Source organism: Bemisia tabaci, chromosome 6 (genome assembly GCF_918797505.1).
Source record: "Bemisia tabaci chromosome 6, PGI_BMITA_v3".
In the NCBI taxonomy this organism is placed as follows: Eukaryota; Metazoa; Arthropoda; class Insecta; order Hemiptera; family Aleyrodidae; genus Bemisia; species Bemisia tabaci.
Genome location: NC_092798.1, coordinates 5441266 through 5462852, shown reverse-complemented (window position 1 = coordinate 5462852; position 21587 = coordinate 5441266). Strand labels below are relative to the sequence as shown.

The 21587-nt window shown below is 35.6% G+C and overlaps 1 protein-coding gene across 3 annotated transcripts; it reads right to left on the bottom strand.

Moving 5' to 3' along the window:
- Nucleotides 1-78: 78 nt before the first annotated feature.
- Nucleotides 79-19783, bottom strand: htl (heartless). 3 transcript variants are annotated; one of them, XM_072301943.1, is made up of 13 exons: nt 19663-19778; nt 19516-19632; nt 17381-17572; nt 14987-15168; nt 12270-12396; nt 11623-11764; nt 10788-10902; nt 9950-10184; nt 9138-9442; nt 7650-7843; nt 5995-6135; nt 5095-5200; nt 79-4281 (listed from the first exon to the last, which is right to left on the bottom strand). In XM_072301943.1, the coding sequence occupies exons 2-13, from the start codon at nt 19574-19576 to the stop codon at nt 4192-4194; spliced, it is 1890 nt and encodes a 629-aa protein (XP_072158044.1). In that variant the 5' UTR covers nt 19577-19632; nt 19663-19778; the 3' UTR covers nt 79-4191. The 3 variants fall into 3 exon arrangements, with proteins under 3 accessions (XP_072158044.1, XP_018909124.2, XP_018909125.2); XM_019053579.2 differs by having other exon boundaries at nt 19516-19783; XM_019053580.2 differs by lacking the exon at nt 14987-15168 and adding an exon at nt 16650-16825 and having other exon boundaries at nt 19516-19718.
- Between the last annotated feature and the right edge of the window lie 1804 nt (nt 19784-21587).

Genomic DNA, 21587 nt, shown 5'->3' with positions numbered 1-21587 from the left:
TGCTCCGCAGCTGAGTCCTCAGTTAAAATTAATAGTGTCAACCGTCATGATTTATGTTAAGAAGAATACAGTAAATAATTTTATTTTAAAAATATAATTTTATTTACAAACATTTACAAAGTTTTAAACAAATTGAAGTAACAGGAGAAGAAAAGAGTAAAAACTCAAATTTTGTACAATGTCAATTTTAAGAAAAGACTAAAATCTGACATTAAATGCATGTAAACCCATACGTTAGTACTAGTCTAGGTGTTAAATTAAAGCTCATTTGGACACACTTATGCTAAAAGGAACTATGAGCGTAGGATTTGCATGCAACATAGTTCCTTATAGCATAAATATGTCCATTTGTGACCATCCACAGGACAAGAGACCCTGGTCCACAAAAACTCAAAATGGAGCTATGAATATCAAAGCATCAAGTAGAACAATGAACAAAATGACACATCAAAATTCGAATCAGAACACACTTCTGACAGTTTGAAATCGGTAGATCAAACAACTTACTTTCAAAGAAAAACATGGCAATAAAAGTTGTTACAGTAACATCCCAGATGTCAAAAATCTGCGTAGAACTTTGGAATGATGATGTGGATGCTGTGGTTGTTAATTCAACGTAGCTGGGACATTACTTTAACAGTCAGAGTGTCCATAACAACATTCAAGAAGTTTCAGGCAGATTTTTTTAATCCAAGATGTAAACTTCAGCAACTTTTTTTTTTTTTTTTTTGTGAAGCTATGGGAAATCATTATCTGCCTTGTTTAGGATGAAAAAAAAATTCCATGATTTCCAACGAATTTTATGCTCTTAACTGACACGAAAGTTTACTAAAACGTTCTCAACATACTGAGAAGGATGAAGAATTTAACATTACGTTCGAAGATAAAAATATAAAAGTTTACCGTTGGGAATTCAAAATCCAGCTGTTTTCCAACTCAACTCAACAAATACTTTTTCACTGAAAATTTTTCCTTCGTTGATGGTCACGTAAGTAGATGCTTAGTGGTAAAACTTACCACCACTGAGAGGGCATTTTAATCAAAATTGTTTCAAAACTTTTCTCTTTTTGTTACCACTCACATACTCTCAAAATTATTACGCACCATTGCCTTTGTATGCCATCAGGAATACACTTTTGACTTGAGTTACTAGGTGTTACTATGAAAGTCTTAATTTCAACCACTTAAGACATCTCATGATCTCAAGCTAGGTTGCTTTTTCAATTTGAAACTTTGAATGTGATCAGTGTCCCCACAGACGATTATTATAACAGTTGGATGATACCAGGACCAAAACAATCAACAGTTCAGAGAGCCAAATGTTGAGATTTTGAGACTGGAAACAAGATTAAAGAGGAATAGAGTAAGCCACTGATCAGTTTCATCCTTCCAAAATCAATTGCGCTTTTTTCAAGAATGGATAATCATCTGGCTTCTGGCCACCAAGGAGGCACATACAACTTGTCGATTATTCAGTCTCATGGAGGCATGACTACAGAACAGTAAAACCAGCCAATCATCTTACTCCAATTTGGTTGAGTTAAGCAAAACAGTCACATCTGCATCGAGGTCCAAAAAATCTTATCTCCTATTTTAATTTTTTGGAGGGAAACCAACCAACATCCCTGCTCGAAATTTTTTTACGATTTTTCTTGCACATATGGGAAATATTTCCAAAAAATTTTAAGCAAAAATGTTGGATGGTTTCCATCCAAATAATTTTAATAGGACATGAGATTTTGAAACATTGCAATGCAGATGTGACTGTTTGCTTAACTTAATCCAATTCGTCTTACAATTAGTCTTGTCTCATCTGGTTGGAAAACACAAAATTTCAATAATTGGCCTGTATAGCCAAAGGTGTATACTAGACATACACATACATTTGATAACTTTACTTCATAAAAACAAAGTGTACAAAATAAATACTACTCAAGGCACTTTCATAAAAGAATATACATAGATTATAGAGTATGATAAAATCACACAACTTCACTGGTCATTTTTACAGAATTATTTTGTACAAAAATGAGTTAACAAAAACATAAACTTTTGAATGATACAATTTAAAATAGGCACATCTTTGGACGACTTCGATTTAGCATACTCAGTACGACACATGAGCAACTCCCAAAAATTCCCTTCGAATTTTACGGGAAAATTATTTTTGTCTTACTCAATTTAATTGTGACTACTGGACAAATCCCTGTGTAATACCAGTAAAATGATGAATTACGATTTTTGAATGCTTTATATCGCTAGATTTCTCATTGATTGACACAAACTCACCAGGATGATCATCATGAAACTGGAAGTTTGAAACTTCTAAGGAAAAAAATGGAGCAATCATAGCAGTTCGATAGTTTCTTTGAGAGAACAAAATTGGAGGTCTAGAGGTGTACATATGTATGCGCCTCATACTGATGAATAAATTTTGATTCCATGGTGTGAATAAAAAATAAAAACACTAGAAGAAGAGGAACTCTTTGCTGAACCTAAAGACAGACTCTAGCCATTCAGAAATTAAGACAGCCATCAAGCATCGTATAACGTTTTCAATTTGAAAATCACTTTTCCTGAGTGATTAGAATGGTTTTAAATGAATAATTTAATGTTTGAAAACCGCTCCATAATAGTTACACATTTACAACATCCTCATTTTAATAATTTACATAAAATATACATAATACTGATAGAAACTCTCATGAACTCGGAAAAATAATAGCACCTCTGCAAGTGACAAATTATACATATCTCTCCATATTACTTACATGAAAAATAAAATAGAAACTGATGAAAAACAAAAAAAAAACAAAAATAAAACTTGCCCTCTACTTTTCATCAAGACTTTAAGGAATCAATATTAATCAAATCATTCGCTCGATATACAATTTATAAAATTTTTGCAGATAAGGAGGCACTTACACAAAACAAAAACATGACAAACAATTGGGGCCAATCAAGCGTCAAGCCAAAAACTGGGTGAATTAAAAAATAAATTTATGATAATTTTTTGAACAGTTCAATACTAATCAGACTTTCAAGATCAGTAATTGTTTTCTCTCTTGCAATTCACTGAGAAATTATACTTAACCAGTCAAGAATATACGAACAGGTGGGTAATCTTTAGTTTTTTAGACTCTGTTGCAACTATGAAAATGGATCTACAGATTTTAGTGTCTCTTGTCACCAAAAAAATCAAAGATCAAAAAATATTCAGAACTTTTAAAACTCTCTCACAAAGAGCTAACTGATAGTTATTATTCATTTTTTTTTAATGACTGAGGGAGTAAAGCAGATGACCCTTTGGTCAAACACAGTTGTGCGCTTTCAATTTGATTTGTCTGACAATTTCCTCTTGCAGTCCTTTCAATGTCAAAACAAAAAATTATAGGACAATATTTTAAGCATTGATACCCCACACGTTGTAGAAAGCTTTAAATTTGAGCCTTTTTAAAAGATATTCTCAAAAGTTTGCCATTCTCCATACATTGCAGAAATTCAAATCTTCTCCAAAAGTGCAGAAATTCACCTCAACACAATGAAACATTTAAATCGCATATATAGCTAACAGAAAAATACAGGTATTTATCTTTGTTTAGACAATAAAAAAAACTAAAATAAAAAGGAACGAACTTGCTAACAAATATTCAAACATAAACTGAAAAAAATCTCTATAAAATCTTAAGAAAGGTAGCAAAATTATCATCTCAATACAACGAAGGCACAATTTTAGTGTATTTCTTGAAGGAAATAAACTGTTTGTTGCTTCATCCATCTCCATGGGAAAATAGAAAGTTTAAAGTGTAAATAACCATTGCGCTTCCATGAATACTAAAAAAAAATGTCTTGCCAAGGTCGCTTGGCAAAAAAAGTCTTTTCTCAAATGAGTTAAATCAGTGATGGACAAAAAAGTGCTTCGAACTTCAAGAGTGGTTATTGAAGTTCCATTCCATGCCAGATCCAACTTAATGCCATGCTCTTGATGACTTTGGGTAAACATTCAAACTGATCATGCTTGCTTCAAAACTAATGGTGAAATCGCAGAGCTGATGAACAAGTTAAAAAAGTCATCTGTAGATGAACAGGCCGCTAGCGACCTAATGGGAGTTTCCTGTGAGATTCATTACAAATAGAATGCCCACTGGATGATGTGCTCTAAGTGAAATTGAGACTAACCCGATGACAAAATTAGATCAGACATGGGTACTGGACTTTGTCCAGAGATTCATCGCTCGACGGTGGTGTGTCCAACTGAGGCAGACCCAGATCTAGATACTCCTGAAACAATAGAAAAAAATCGGAAAATTTATTAAATGAGAGATCAATATTGCACAGAGTTAGTCTACCGAGTACTTGGTTACCACTTTCATCCATTGTTGAACAATTAAAAATTTGAAGCAAAAATGGAATAATCTTTCGAAGCATTTCAATCTTACCAACCCTTGGATATGCTTCCAGGCGCAAAACGAAAATAAAGTCTGAAAAAACTCTGAAATTTGATGATGCAATTTTAAAATTTATGATTGTCCACAGGTGAAAGGACCATAGTGCCATGCTAAGGAAAAACGCCGTGTGAGCCTTCAGGCGTTGCCAAATTTCTCCCAGCCAATCGCTAATTTTCAGGAAAATTGTTGAATATTTGTCTACCAATTTCTCCGATAATTTTGTTTGTAATTTGATCTAAGACTTCTGAAAATTTCAAGGATAAATTTTCATAATTTTCCTCTAAAATAAAAATTTTATCAAAAGAAATTCGGCAACTCTCGAATGTTCATATGGCGTTCTTCCTCAGCACGGCAGCATAAGGCCTAAAAATTCGAGAGGAAATATTGATACCACTACCATGATGGGTGTTTGCAAACATCGTGCCAAGAAATTACCCAAAAATTTCACATAAAACTGATTTTATGATAATTTGCAGTTTGTGCTTTAAAGTATTTTGAGAATTCTATTTCAACTTTTCGTATGAATTTTTTGGATGCAATAAAGCGGACTTGAAATGTAACTTTGCAACCTTTTCCACATAAGACACACACTTGCTATTAACTTTCTTTGAACGTGTATCAACAATTATGTAAGATCGATACATACCTCATTTGTGGTCACAGTTAATATCTTGTCAATTTCTTGCACTATTTCGGAGAAATGAGGCCTTTCGCTAGGCTGATAACTCCAGCAGTCTCTCATCAGCAGGTATCTGTGACAAAAATTAACATGATTTGATAAATATTTTCCTTTAAAAGAAAAATAAAACGTTAGTGAAGATCTGCAATGTCGCAATCTGAGGTACACATTTTTCAACTTAAGCCATCAATGAGGCATTCTTAACAAGAGTCAAAAATTGCAATTTCTGGCAATTAAAGTGCTCCTTTAATAATATCGATTTTTAATTGGATTTAATATTAAGGGGAACAATTAGATAAAATTGCTATTTAATGGCAATTCAAGCAACAAGAAAAAATTGAGTGAAATCGCTGTAATGTTGATGATACTGCCGATTTGCTCTTAATTGATTGGCAATAAGAACACAACTTAATTTTAAAAAAGTTGCAGCTTCTTCTTTAAAAAATTATACTGGGGTAAGAGTGTTTTCCATCTAAAGGACGTTTTCCATGTTTTCAAAGACATTAAAAAAAGTTTAAAAATGGTACAACTTTTTTCATGACTAGAAAGACAGCTCTTCCACCAAATTTTTCTACATAGGTGTTTTGCAGATGAATTTCCAGGAAACTACATTTCAACTGCTCAAAATTTCCTCTCCAAAATTGTATTTTCATTAAAAAAACTGTTGGGAATTTCTAAGAGTGGATTTTACTGATTATTTTTGGCTCACAAGTCACATAATTTTGATCAATAATTAATTTTAGAGTCCATTTCTTGTAATAATTGGTTTGAGTCGATTTGCCAACAAGGGAATTACGTTACATTCTTTTTTCTATGAAATGATGGATTGAGGACCCAAATTCAATCATACTTAAGCAAAATGCTTACATTTCTAAGGAACAGTAGGGAGGCTTCTCCATTCTGTGACCACTGCGAAGGAGCTGGAACAATTTTTCTACACTTGGCACTGACGGATACGGGGTGCCTCCAAGCGTCATAATTTCCCACAAGAGAACACCATAAGACCACCTAGAAAAAATTCGAATCAATTTATTACTTTCAAAGAATATAAAATCACAGGTACAAGTTTAGGTATGAGGAATGAAGTAGAAAATTACGACAACATATAACTATTTGTGTTTGCTTTTTTTTGGGATTAAGCATTTTTTTACTTCTACCCGCTGTATAACCCTCTAATTTTGAAAGACTTGCTCAACAAAAGCTACTTTTGATTTCATACCACAGATTTAGAAATTTTGTACCTCAAGAATTCAGAGATTTGAAAAAAATTGATAAAATAAAACTGTAAAGCATTTTAACTTCCCATGGGTAGGTACATATCACCATTATCAAGCAGCTGATCTGTTGATCAACTTTTGAAACACTGACTGCTACTTAAATAAAATTATTTTTCTCCTGCGACAAAAATCTTTAAAGTTATAAGAAGGTTGGTGCTTCCGATCATGTCACCCTCTTGTTCAGTTGTGCACATAAGTACATCAAAGTTTCAGCATCAGCACAAGCAAATGAAAAAGTTAAACATTTCTGAGTCAGGATCTATGCACCTGTTCCTTTATTTGTGCTGTTTTGATTATTAACATTTAAATAAGTTTGTATATCTTCAGTTTAATATTTGTTTTAGTTATTATCACAAAAAACTTAAAACAAAAAGAGACGAAGTATAAGAAAAATTCAGAAATAATGGTCAATTGTGTTTTTTATCCTGGAAAAAACGCGAATCACAAATTTCACAAGGACATGCTTAATGCGCCATCGTTTATTTAAATTGGGCAAACATTATCTAAGTATCCTGAGACAGAGATGTGAGAACATACTCATTATGCTAGAAGCAAAAGAAACTCAACTAAGTATATAACAACTATAGAAAAGTTGAGTTATTTTCAGTCCAAAATAAGATTTGGGAAAATGCCTTAGACTTTACAATTGATTTTTTTCACTTCTAGTTAAGGACTGTTCAAGTTTTCCCAGCCTTTTCAATTACTGATTACTACTCAAGATCCTGCGATTCTGCATCCCTGTCTCCAGGAAGGGTCCTTTGGAATTTGTCTGGAATTATCAGTTAAGGTGATTCGATGGACGCCATATTTTGTGTCAGAACGGCATGCGATATATCGCATCAATTGGTTCCATTTTTTCAGCTACTCGTCATTTTCCTCCAATTTTGAGATCGCAATTCTGTTGTCAGGAGACTAAAGCACTCACTTACCAATTTAAAGGAAGAAATTCAACGTACTAAAGGCGTGGTTTTTTTAGAGAGAAAATATCGCATTCGATACTGATATCGAAACTGCTCTGGAATGCGATATTTTCTCTCTAAAAAAATCACGCCTTTATTACATTGAATTTCATTGTTAAAATTGGTAAGTGAGTGCTTCAGTCTCCTGACAACAGAATTGCGATCTCAAAATTGAAGAAAAATGACGAGTAGCTGAAAAAATGAAATCAATTGATGCGATATATCGCATGCCGTTCTGACACAAAATATGGCGTCCATTGAATCACCTTAAGCACACATGACTTACACATCAGACTGAGAGGTATAGAGCCTATGGAAAAGTGCTTCTGGAGCCATCCATTTGACAGGCAAACGTCCGTCCGTTGTCTTGCGGTAGTAGTCGTGGTTGTGGATGTCTCTCGCCAGACCAAAATCAGCAATTTTCAGGACATAGTGTTCGCTTACCAGAACATTTCGGGCTGCCAGATCCCTATGAATGCACTGTAAGGACAAAAGTAGTCATTACATTAGATGAAGGAGTGCTTTATTACATAGAGGAATATTATACTATCACTTAGAGAGAGAGTCTCTCTATAACGAAATGGCAACGACCAAGCAATTTATCATTACAGAGAAGTTTGTAATTAAAGTTTGATGTAAAAAAATGCTTTTAATTTTTAGAAGTTCAAATGCTTTGAGACCATACTTTCAACTACCGAGTAAAAATTCTACATGTTACGTGCAAATAGTCAAATCAGGCATTTTATCAAAAGTCGAGGCAAATAATCAAATATTCTTCCTTTGATTGAAGTCCTAATTCTTTTGCTGATTCTTTTAAAATATGACCATCTGCTTGAGCATTTGATAAAATGCCTGATTTGACTAATTACTTGCGACATACTTATGGTTTGCTCCATTGCTTTTTGCTTTAATGAAACTGCCCAAGTAGCAGTGATTGCGATAAATAGCGATTTTGCCGGTTGCTTATTGCGATTATATCGGTGGCAATTTATCGCAATATTATCGAATAAAAAATTGCAATTTATGGCGATTAACTCCCTATGCATCGCAATTTTTTGTTCAATAAAGTAGCGATCAATTTTCGTCGATAAAATCGAGATTCAATCGCCACATATCGCGATTTTTGTTGCGAAAATATCACGATAAATTGCCGGGCGATAAAATCGCGATTTTATTGCAACAAGATAGAGGATAATCACTCAGATGTTGATGATCTTAGCGATTTTATCCCGACAAAATCACAACAAATCGCGATTTTTCCGTTGAAAAATGCTACTTGGGTGTAAAGAAAGGAGCAGATTTCCGGATCAGTATTATGGAAGACTTATACAGAAAATAATGCGCCCATATAGACTGTATGACATCCCTCTGATGTCATACCACTATGCTTCATGAGGCAAAATCACATCTGTGTGATGTCCACTTTAGACTGTCTAGGTACATTAGAAAAAAAATAAAAAAATAAAAGGGTAAAGAAGGCTAAAAACATCAAAACACTAAAAAGGCAGAACTTTTTGAGTCGTTACCGCCTCATTTTCAGCTGCAAAAACTAACACGATAATTAAAATAACTGAGTGGCAACCTGACCCCAGGCGTTATAACACAACCACTCCTTGATTTTGTTTAGCCTTATTTACCCATTTTTTACTTAAAACTAGCTTGACTGTCATCAGAGTGATATCAGATTGATAATGTCCGGATATGGTTCAACATTCAACAAGCAATTTTGTCCTTTTCTTCGCCGAGTATTCCATTGAATAAAACAAGATCTTACACATCGCGATGCGAGGTACTCCATGCCACGAGCAACTTGGTATGCAAAGCAGACTAGATCCTTCTGTGTCAGATACGCTTGCTGTCCACTTCCGATGGCAGGTTCATAGCCAGAGCCAGAGGATGGCCTTCGGGAGCGCAAAAAGTCACGCAGATTTCCATGAGGCGCAAACTCAACGATAACATACAAGGGCCCATGCTGAGTGCAACATCCGAGGAGGTTGATAATATTTACATGTTTCCCTATCATCTTCATCACTTCCATTTCCGAAATGAGGTCCATCATTTCAGCATCCGTGTGTCCCTCTGCATACAAACATGAATTCATTTGGGATTTTAGAGTTGATGAAACACCAAAAGAAATGAAAAAAGAGACTAAAAGACTAACCAGAGAAATTAAAACTAACGGAAATGAATACCACTATGAAATGACCAAAAATAAAAATGGACCCTTAATCTTTCACTGGGAACCAAATAAGGGACATTCGTTTAATTCTATTTCCTGAAGATTTACGAGAATATTTTTAGGATTAATATGTGAATGGATCTCTGAAAACGCACTTAATCTTCCGAAAGAAAATTTTCCTAACTTTTGACGGACACATGAACCACATTTTAAGACGACTTACAACTCTTTGTCTTGAAATTTCAGGACTCGTATCTCCTTTGATTCCTTAAAATAGTTTAATTTCTGAAGCATTTTGCTACAAGTTTCAAACTATATGAAGTTAGTTGTCGTGTTTTTTTTTAATGAATAGGTTTTAAATAATGTTGGAATGCCTATATGATAATGGTAATATTTTTTCAATGTACCTTTCAACATTTTGATTGCAACTGTTGTGGATACACCCAGCTGCACAATGCCATCAGCTTCAGCTCTTACAACTTTACCAAACGCTCCTTCGCCAAGAATTTTTCCAATACTCAGTTTGTCTCGTGGAAACTCCCAGTCAGAATCCAGTGGAAGTTCGTACTCGGACATGGAGCTAACATCTGATGCTTTTTTATTTTTGCACATTTGTTTCTCAATTTTCACTATGGGCATCATCTGGAAAAGGAAGAAAAAAATCAAGGAATCATCTTTCATGAGGTGGAGCTAGGAGCTACAGCTCTAGTAGAAACGGAGTGTTAGAATCTTATTATTTGTCTTGTTTTTAAGATTGAAAATGTGTCTACAGAAATGATGTTTTCACTTTGTTTGCTTAAAATTATTGAATGTAACAAGCGTTCCAAGCAGTGGTGGGTCAACATCTGCATTTTGAGTTTTTTGCTGTTGGACTGTATATTGCAATAAGGAACTATTTCTGGCTCATCCATAAGAATACCCATATTTACTTCTATGTACATAGGAAAACTAAGTCACCTATGTTTTTGTTTTTTTTTTTTTTTTTTTTTTTTTTTTTTTTTTTTTTTTTTTTTTTTTTTTAAGATGAGTTAGAAACAGTAGCGCAATTCCTCATCACAGATTATGGTTTAACTTAAGTTCTTTTTCCAGTTTTCCATAAAGATGGTCACAAAATATGTGTTAGTTTGCCACAAAAAAAATGTGATAGGTAATTCACATAACAGACCAAGCTTCCTTTTTCTCTCATCACCTATATCACAACTCATGCTAGCAAATTTACGAACGTTTGTGTTAAAATTGCCTTACCAGTTCATTTCCCATTTCTGACTGTTCTTGTTTCTCAATGATGACTTTCTTTGTCCAGACAGAGACGATTGCTGCCCGAGCTATTTCCATTGCTTGGTTCTTTTCTTGCTTTTCTCTGAGAAAAAAAAAGAGTAGCCGTTAAAAAATAAGAAACTATTTTATGTCAAGTGAAAACGGCCAGAGACACCATTCTCCAAGATCATTTCTAACTCAAAGAAAAATGTCCTTACCCCCTCACAAATTTCCTCACACACATGCTTGAGCATTTTCTGTACCCCTGAGAGGATTCTAGTATGCAGTGAAACCAGGTTGTAACAGAACCTGCTCAGATCGGAAAAACCGATTTTCTCAGAAATTCTTGCCCATCTTGTGGTTTTGTTACGATAAATGCATGTAAAAAAAACTGCTTACAGCACGAACTGTTGGACAGGAAGCTTCTGCGGTGAATTTCCCTAAAGATTCACTCACAAAAAGGGCCAAGCGCCATAGGGTAAATGCAATTTTAGAGAGAAAAAATGAGAGCGCATGTCTAGTTCGCAGTTACAAGCAGAGATCAACAGAAAAGAGGCAAGATTGCAGGTAATGAAGAAGTAGACAAACTCGTGTAGGAGTAGTGCCTAAGTATCAGATCTATGAACCTGCTAGTTTCTGGCCAAATTCGGCGATTTTTTCTAATTTTTTCATCAATTTTTTGGTTTTTTCCCCTCTGTCTGATAAACCTTCTTATAATCGAAACCTGTAGCAAAAGGAGAAATATCTTTCTCCTGTGAGATTCTGATATGACGGGACGCCACCGTACCTATTAAGAAACACAGAGATTAAAATGAAAATTTACCTGCGAAGTTTGGTGCGGAAAACTGTAATAACACAACCTACAAAAAGCACTGTAAATACAAATGCGATGCAAAGCCCCCAAAGGAGGCGTTCATTGAAAGAATCTGAAGCAGCCAATGTAACGACAGGATCAGGTGGAAATTCTGAAAAACAATGATAAAAGAAACTGTAATTAAAGAAGCTGATGCACTTGAAAAATTCGACAGACACCCTTTTTGACTAGTTTTCCTGGTGAAAGTCTTCCTTCAAAGTCGACTTTTCAAGAGTTTATTGAAAAACTTATGCAATCCCTGAGACGTTCGCAAGTGATATTTAAACTACATTTTGTGATTAAAAACTCCTATTTCTGCCTTATTTTAGAAAATCATAAGTGTCAGTAAAATCTCTACGCAGATAGATGCTTTTTTTCTAATTTAATAAGCTAGAAATAGTAATTCCTCTGCGAAATACAGTCACTTTTGGGCACTTTCTTTACAAACAGGGGTTCAGGAAATAATTTTTTTTCTTCATTTTGTGTCAAACTAACAATATATTACTATGTAATTTCTACCATCATTGATCAGCAGTTTAAAGGAACTGGCTGGAGGAAGGCAGATTATGACCAAAAGTTTAAGATTTGATGCTGAATAACATGGATTAAAAACTAACCATCTAAAACTGCTAAATAGGCACTGGCTGTGGTATTTCCCAGACCATTACTGGCAATGCAAGTGTACCAGCCTTCATCATCGTGGGTGATGTTAGTCAGCGTCAGGTACTCTGCAGGCTGACCATCCTAAATTTTGATAAAAATTGGGTTATTAAATTGATTAGTGAAAAACACGTATAATACAAGAGAAAACGAACATAATTTTGCATGAATTTGAAAATGTTTGATACAGAGGTCAGACATGGTATTGAATGCATGATTTTTCATTTTTTTTTTTAAATTTGTTTCTTCCTATTTTTACTGTCTTTGTTTTTTTATTTATGTTTCGTTGTTATACAATAATAACTTTTTTAAACTCATGCGTCTTTGAAAAAAGCAACTTTTCATTTTTTGCTTGGAAATGAAAAAAAACTTGGCCTAGATTTTTTAAAATGCGAATGTCAAACACTGAAAACTAGTTTGACCAAAACAATAAGTCATGATTACTCTTCTGACTTTTAGAGAGGGTACTAAAGTTGAGAATTAGTCATAAGAAATTTACTTTCAAATTTGATTGTAAAAACTTTATCTGAGTGTACGACAACTTAATGTCAAATCATTGGCCCAACAAACATTATAAAATACAGTTTCTGAAATGTCTCCGACAATACAAAACAGTATTTTAAATCACTCAGTAAGGGTCGTCTTACGACAGATATAAAAAATAAGTTCACAAAACAGCACAATTATGTTCACAGAATAAATAGCGCACTAAATTGCTCCCTCACCATTACAACCAATTCAACCAAGGCGATACAGCTTGATGGATTAGAGCCTAAGCTACCATCATGAAAAAAAAGCATAACCTTAGCCAAATGGTTAACTTCATAAGAAGCCACCTATTGATCAAAATAAGTTTAAATTTTAGGAAGAGGCTCATAGACACTTGTAAGAATTACCACCTCTCTTGACGAAGCAAAAGCATTAGAATATTAGAAGTTAAATTCCTCTAATTCGACAAGTCGATCAAAATGTTACAAGTAATTATAGTTACTGTTGAAAAGAAATTATGCACACTTGAAGTATTTTGAAATTAAACGCAGTTTTTATTCTCAAATCTACATGAAACGTTTCATGTTCTGTATTTTTGCTGATAAGTGTTGTGAGCAGAGTGTATCTTTCACTCATACTCATGAGTACTTATGAGCCAATTTATGAATTTGAAGATGATTATCATATTTTTAGTGATATTAAATTTCTTTAGCATTTACATTCAGATCCTTATCAGGTGTGAAAATGTTCTAAAACTAAATCAATGGCTAAATGCGGAAAATGCAAATCTCAATTGCAATATTCAAAGACCTAGGATTATGTTTCATGAGGAAAACTTATCAAAATGTTTCCTTGCAAATTCGTGTGTTTTTTCGGTATAAGTGAAAGAAATTCACAAGAAATGTCAGTATAGAAACTGTTGCTTGAAGTTTCCTTTCATAGAAATATATCATGAATGGACTTACAACTTTGCAATCTAAGATACACATTTTTAGCCATGTTTAACCATCAAAATACAATTTAGCATTGTTTTCTCCATTTCTTTTTAAAGCTCATATTTTGATCAATTCAAGGGAAGTATCTAAAGAGTTGGGGGGAGGGGGGAAGAGACAAAAACTTCAAGACAAGCGTACACTCAGCTTTCTTTTCATTTCTGTTCTACGAACACACGTTTAAAGTTGTAGAATCTAACAACTTTTTCCTTGATTTACAATAATCTCTTCTTAGAGGCTCTCAACTTGTAAAAGGCAGCGATAGTATGAAAATTGCAATCTGGAGAACATAAAAAAAGAAATAAGAAGGAATCCAAGATGTTAATGAATAAAGATGGAACACAAATGCTAGAATAATTTCGGTTCTGCAATATGTAGGAAACCAAATGACAGGCTACGTTATGCTTTTCATAACTTCTTTCATAGGTATAGGACTTCTTCCATCTTATTATAACCTCTTCATGGTTACCTAGAGTAAATACTTAGAATCAGCAGAGGTTTTTTTTACAACATTTAGTAAAAAGAGACCTTGACCACCTCCATCATTAACATCTTGGTTCCAGAGATAATTTAGCTTGCGTCAAATGGATTACTGTTCATTGAGGAGATTTAAACAAGAGAACATTTATATTTACTGACTGTACCATAAAGGAAGATAATAATACCATATAAAACAAAAAAAGAGGTCAAGTTCATTATAAAATTACAGACAGATTTAACATGATGAAATTATAGTTTAAATCCTGTCAACCGTTTGCAGATTTTCATCGAAGTACACAAAGCTCTCAGATCTAAAACAGTTGCAAAAGATATTAAATCAGAATTTTTCGTTTCATGTCCCGCTCAGCTAAAACGTTGGTTGCAAAATCGTTGTCACAAAGTTGCAGCAACATTTTGCAACGTTTATGTAGGTAACATTATTTTGGGCAGTTGCCAAATGGGGTCAGTCATTAGTTCCTCTTGTTTTATGAGTGTAAACAAAGAAAAATGATTTAACTCATTTACTTAAAGATTGATGACACAGTACATAAAAAAAAAAGTTTTGACAACAATATTGAAAGTTTTTTTTCCGATTTGCAATCGAGAGTTATAAGTTTCTCATCAAACAGTGTATCCACTTGCCACAAATTAAAAGCAGAGAACAGTACAAAGTCATGCAAGAAGAAACGCAAAGCATTAACATGTAAAGCTACCTTCACCGTCATCACCATTTCCTTTGAGATTTCAGTGTCATTATCAGAAATAAAGCCCTTGTACCAATCTACATGGTGATGAAGATCGGAGAGAAACAAGCATGAAAATGTCACCGTGGCACCGACTAATTCCGTGGCATTCTCTGGCGGGTCAGTCAAGATGGGTCTATGCTGAACCCGCTCTAGAAAAAGCAAATCAAAAGCAATTTATTTAGTGTTGCTAAGATACATCAATCAGTTCATAGCTCTGTTTGCCAGAACACTGCCGTCACTAGACTACGTCATCTTGGACGGCTAGACAAAGTAATTTATCGGAGAATCTATGGTTTGACCATTGAATAATCACATCAGTCTTAGGAAAAAGCGTTTTGTAAACAGAAAAATATGGCAAGTAACTTTTTTTTTCCAAATACCGATTCAATTTTCTGTTTGCAGAGGATAATTATTGATGGATAAGTTTAAAAAACGAACATACCCCCAAAAATTCAATTTTTATTCGGGATATTTTTTGAACATGGCACGTTAAAGCATTTGAAAGTATTTCTAATTTATTCAGACGACAGTTTCTGATAGGTTCATGGATGGAAAATTACATTCTTGAACATCTAAGCTTGTTTAACTATCTCATTATCAAAATACATTGATTTTTGAGTTCTTGAAATTTACCCATCAATATATCAATTGATAGGCATGACTGAAAATGTTCTAAGTGGCATCTTTTTTCATTTCTTACAGATAAATCTAGGGATGGGTTGAATTAATTTATGAGAAACTCTGAGGAAAATCGATGGTATCATATCAAATGAAAGCATTTCAATGGCTAAATATGCAAAAAATTCATATCTTGACAGCGATGTTTGAGAATATCTGATTACGTTTTATTCCATTTAAGGAGAACGATTCAAAATTTTTCCATGGGATTTTCTTTTGCTCCTTTCAGAATGAGTGAAAGAAGGTCACAGAACATTTTGATAGAAACTCATGGTTTGCTTTCCTCTAAAAAAATGAAACATGAGCTGAGACTTACAACGTTGCAATCTGAGATACAAATTTTTCGATTTCAGCCATTGATATACTGCCTGCCCCATGGCATTTTTTGGTACTTAGATTTTAAAATGACCTGTAAGTTGCCAATAAACAAAAAATCGGAGCTTTAAGCTTTTAATTCCTGGCGGAATTATTAAAATCAAGAGAGGGAATAAAATAACCTCTCCTGAATTAAATAATGGTTGCTGTAGGAACTTTTATAATCGTTCCATAAAAATAATATTAACTTCATTAGAGAACAAATTCTCACTTAACAAGCATAACATTGGTCCAGCATGATATTTGAACAAAAATAAAAAAGGAGCTTTCACACAATGATACATCAAGACTTAGAATCCTTGACGTAAATTTTAATCCCCCCTAAATCACCCCTAAATAGGGCCAATACTTGACCAATGACCATATAAATTTAGCAAACCTACTAGTTAAATGTATTTAAAAGCAATTGAATTACAGAATGGCATCAAATTCATTTATGTGTTTACATTAACTCTTATTAAAATGAAAATATAGGCGTATGTTCGGCTTGAATAGCTAAAACCGAGAGCGAAACTTGATTGATGCATCTCTAGAAGGACCGGACCAAAGCACCGATTTAGAGCTTAGAGCCTGGTACCTGTCGTATCAATTCGAATTTGGTCTCATCGTCTCCTTCGACGACTAAACCTCTGCGCCATTCTAGATGGGGCTCAAGCTCCGATAGCACAAGACACTCAAAAACGACGGATGCATTGACCAGTTCCGAAATGTTATGTAATCCGTCCTGGATCAATGGTCTGTGTGGGAATCGTTCTAGCAATCATTTCCAGACACAAATTAGACACCAGTCAATAGTTTGATACCAATAACAGATGGGTATATTTCAAATTGCTATGCTTCCTTGAATATTCTCATATTTTAAATTTAAGTATATGCTACTTCACGAGCTATCATTATACTTGCTAAAAATCATTACTTATAATCAGATATTTTACTTTGTAGAATTGTAAATACTTCCGAAAGCAGCGCAAATTTAGAACATGCTTCAGTGTTTTTTGGTCTATCCTGGAATGACTCATTTTCTATCTTCATTTGTTTACAAAAATTTTTGTAAGAATCAGTAAGAATAATATGCAGCGATCATAGTATTTTTAGTATTTTTGTAATTCCTTCAAGAAGTATCTTTTAAAATAGCGACTAAATTCTGATCATTGCTCATTAAAGGATAGATAAAGTCTAAAGTTGAAGCAGAGAATATCCGGAGCTAAACATTTTGGATAAATACTTAAAAAGAGCATTTTACTCAGAATGGTTGTTATTTAATCCTTTTTTCGAGGAAGCAGTCTTTTGGATATGTATAATATTTACCTTTGACATCGACTTTGGAAGAGAACTCAATGCAACCTAGATAGTTACAGATGCGACAGGTGTAATAGCCAGAATCATTGACAACAATATCATCCATGGCCATACCCCAGCCGTGGTAGCGTACTAAACCTAGATGGCGGGTGAAATTTGAGACTCCATCTTTGAACCACGTTATGTTTGGCGCTGGGTTCCCTGTGAAATATACAAAGAATTCGTTTAAAAAAACGGAAGACATTGGAAGAGAACAACATTATTGGCATGACTTTGGCGTCCTTTCAGTTGAGGTGATAAAATTGTAACTCCACAGTGACAACTGCACAATAAAATGGTATACAGAAGAGCATGAAAACAATTTCAATCTTCAATAACATAATTGGATGCATACAAACTAAAAGAATATAGCTTTTCAATCTGTTTGTATACGTACTGAGAAATTGATCACACAAATATCAAATCTACACATCAGAAACTTGTTGATTTTAATATTGACGGACATATTTTAATAAGTATTGAAATACAGATTTTTAGCTTAAATTACTTCATCAGCTACATGAATGTTCCTAGACGTTGAAACTTAACTTAATAAAAAAAGTGCAGTATGGTAAAATGAGAATCTCATGAAATTATTGATGGATCAGGAATGTGGCGGCACTACGAAAAAAGAGCGTCATTTTAAAAAGAGCGCCAAAAGCAGAGACAGGACACCTTTCAAGGAGGGCCAACACATAACAGACACCGCCAAAATTTTTCCAGTTACCCCCTCGAAATTTTCTGCTGATACATCAGTCTCATCGCTCGAGATGATAAAAAGAGAAATGATGAAATGTGAAGAGGAATCACGAGACCAAGAAACATAACAGAAAACGACGAATGAATGGATTTCAATGATTCAACTGATACATCGAGAATCGTCGATCGATTAGGGTGCTCAGTTTTGGTTGGCACTGCTGTCCACGATGTAGCAGCATGCAAGGCGGGAACTTTAAACATCCGGTGGGTTGAATCCAGAGGCTCAACGGATTACAAAGAATGTTTCATGAAATCGCACTTTGCGCTGAAAAGTGAAAAATCGATTTCCACGAAATTTCGACGATTACTCGGGGGCTGCGTATGCAACCCGCGACAATTTTCCGAGAATCGTTGAGAAACTTCAAAATTTGGCTCATGCAATTTTTTTTTTCAAAATTTAAAAATTAAGTAGTTTTTGGATTAATTAAGCGTTTCGTGGAATTTTTAGTCCAATGCAGAAGTTTCAGAAAAAACACGCACAAAATTTTACCATATTCAATTACATGAAATTTCAGAAAATGTTGGATCTCTTGAGTATATCGCCTCATTTTTTTGCGAGGGCACATGCATAGCTCGGATATGTTGGGGAGGACTTCCTCCCATCCCTCTATCGCCGGGGGAGGAGGGAGCCTAGAACCAACCCCCCCCCCCAGTCCTAAGGGAGGTCTGGGGGCCTTCCCAGATAGTTTTGAAATGTTGACTTATGGACGCATTTTAAGGCTTCTATGATCTGTGACACAAATTTTCCATTAATTTTTCCACATAAATTTCGCTGTTCTAAGTTAAAATATGCTCACTTCAAAATGCTTTCGAATCATTGCACAGAGATAAACTGCGACAAAGAGTTAGGTATTGTTGGCGAAAATGTTTTCCACCGGGCAGACGATACTTTTTCCAATTCTAAGGGAACCACCGGACCAGGCTCCCTGGGATCCCCTGGGCCCATCTTCGAGGGTTTCTTTATATTCTCTTTCTTTCTCCTACACGGAAAAAATTAAATTACTGATTTAACAATTCAATTGCTAAAAAAAGTGACTCCAATGTTTCAACGTAGATTTTACGACGAAAAAATGCTACTTTAACCACTATCGTGAGCTGATTTAACCACGGGGGTGGTTAAAGTAGCATTTTTGTGTTGTGAAATCTATATCGAAAGATTGCAGTCACTATTTTTAGCAATTGGATTGTTAAATCAGCGATTGAATTTTCTCCGCGATAACCTTCCCGGCTTTGTGAAATGCCTCGATTTCTCCCGATGTTCACAGATTTCCTGACAGTTGCAGTGGTGGAGGGAGGATTAAAACTGAATTTCCCGACGGATGGAAGGGGGGGGGGGTGTTACTCACCGGTAGCGGGACACTTGAGGCGAAGCGTATTCCCGGCGGGCTTATTGACGATCCTGTGCATCGTGTCCTTCTTGGTGAAGGTCGGCGGGGCCGGGGGTGCCGCCTCCGCGTTGCCGCCTCCACCACTCGCCGCCTCCGCGTTGCCGCCTCCACCACTCGCCGACTTGGACGTGTCTCCGGGTTCCCCGACTCCTCCACCTCGCCTGTTCCCGTCGGCAACCCTGCCACCATCTTCCTGGTCCCGTTCGTTATTCCTTCCGTCCCTCCGTCATCTTGCGGGGACACTTCTTCGGCCCCTTCCACAGGGCGAGCACACCAACAAACCACGATCACGAGGAGGCACAAGGACCAATGCCCTCTCTGAAACAGGAAAAAACCGAAAATTCATCAATGGAGAATTTGCACACGAAAATTTTACTGCTTCATCTGAGAGTGCTCGATGAGCTGAGTTCGCATTATTTTCCATAATTTTTTTCTGACACGGGAAATGGGATAAAATTGAGTTAAAAGTGAGAAAATGTGCCGCCTTAGGACGTCATCTGCGGCATTTCCCGTTTAAACACAAGGATTTTAGCAAATTAGGTTATTTTGTCATATTTTCTCCAATAATTGTTAAATTTAAAAAGCAATATCCTCGTACTCAGTTTTCCCACCGGTATCATTTTAAAGATAAACTTCAAAAATTTTCAGACACCTGCAAAATCTCTAATGTCAAAAAAAAAATTTCAAAATGTTTCTTAATTTTTTTTTTTTCAAGGATGACAATACTTCCTCCATCTGAAAGGGAAGCGAGAAGGTAAAAAAAAAACTCTGTTACTGGTACTTTTAAGAAGCCTAGGCCCCCTGACCGCTCCGCGGTCCAACCCCCAGAGCAAGAGGTGCTTCGCGCCGCAGGCGTTATGCGTTACTCTCATGATTTTACATTATAAAGTACGATTACGATTATATAGTCGCCTCCAAGACCAGGACCGGATTTACTTACTTGCCGCCCATGGGTCGCCTGTATTTTGCCGCCCCCTTCTCGATCGTTTCGAAACATCGATAAAAACCATCAAGTGAACGTGCCGGAGGGGGAGGGGTGCATAAGACGTGTTTACTCGTGTTGGACACATTTTTTTGCGAGTGTCCTGTCAACACTACTAGCAAAAGTTCACGGAACTTTGCGCGAAAGTTAAGTTCCATAAACCTATCTCTGTGTGGACAAGGCTTCCATTTATAAGAAATGAACGAAACAATTATGAAAGAACGAACAGAAATGTGGTTTAATAATTTTAACTTCCGCCGCCGCGCCGCGCTGACCGCACTGTGTTTGACGCAATGTGTGAAGTATTCATGCAGTCTTGTAGGCGCTAGCGTTTCTTGCCGCCCGCTGCTGACCGCAGCGACCGCACTGTCTTTGACGCAATGCGTGAAGTATTCATGCAGTCTTGTAGGCGCTATGCGTTTCACGCCGCTCGCAGCGACCGCACTGTCTTTGACGCAATGCGTGAAGTATTCATGCAGTCTTATAGGCGCTAATACGTGTTACATGCCGACCGCCGCGCCGAGGGTTTCTCCTTTTCATCTCAAGTTCTCGTCGTCATTACTCTCTGCGCCGCGCCGTTCCAGGCCAAATTCCGTGTTCGGTTTCTCTCTTAGTCTTAACTCGACTAATTAAAGGTGCTGTCTATTGTATCACAGAAAGACGACAAAATTAGAGATATACTTTCAGGATATGAGAGATTTTGTCACCTCTTCCCGTTTGTATTTGTTTTTCTGAATCCGATTTTTCTTTATACCTACATTTCAAAAAATTGCAAAATTTGCCGCCATGGGCCGCGGCCCATGTGGCCACCCCCTAAATCCGGCCCTGTCCAAGACATGACTACATTTCAACGTTGCAAAATATCCGATCGTAACAAAATATCCGATCGTAAATTTAATTTTCATCAAGAAAGTTGTTTTCTCTCAGAAAACTTCATTTCTTCCTGACAGCACTCACAAATCGGGCAAATTTTGGATTTTTTTTTTTTTGTTGGTAACCGTGAGGCAAAAAGTGGCAAAGCGCGCAAAATTATGGATGTAAGTAACTT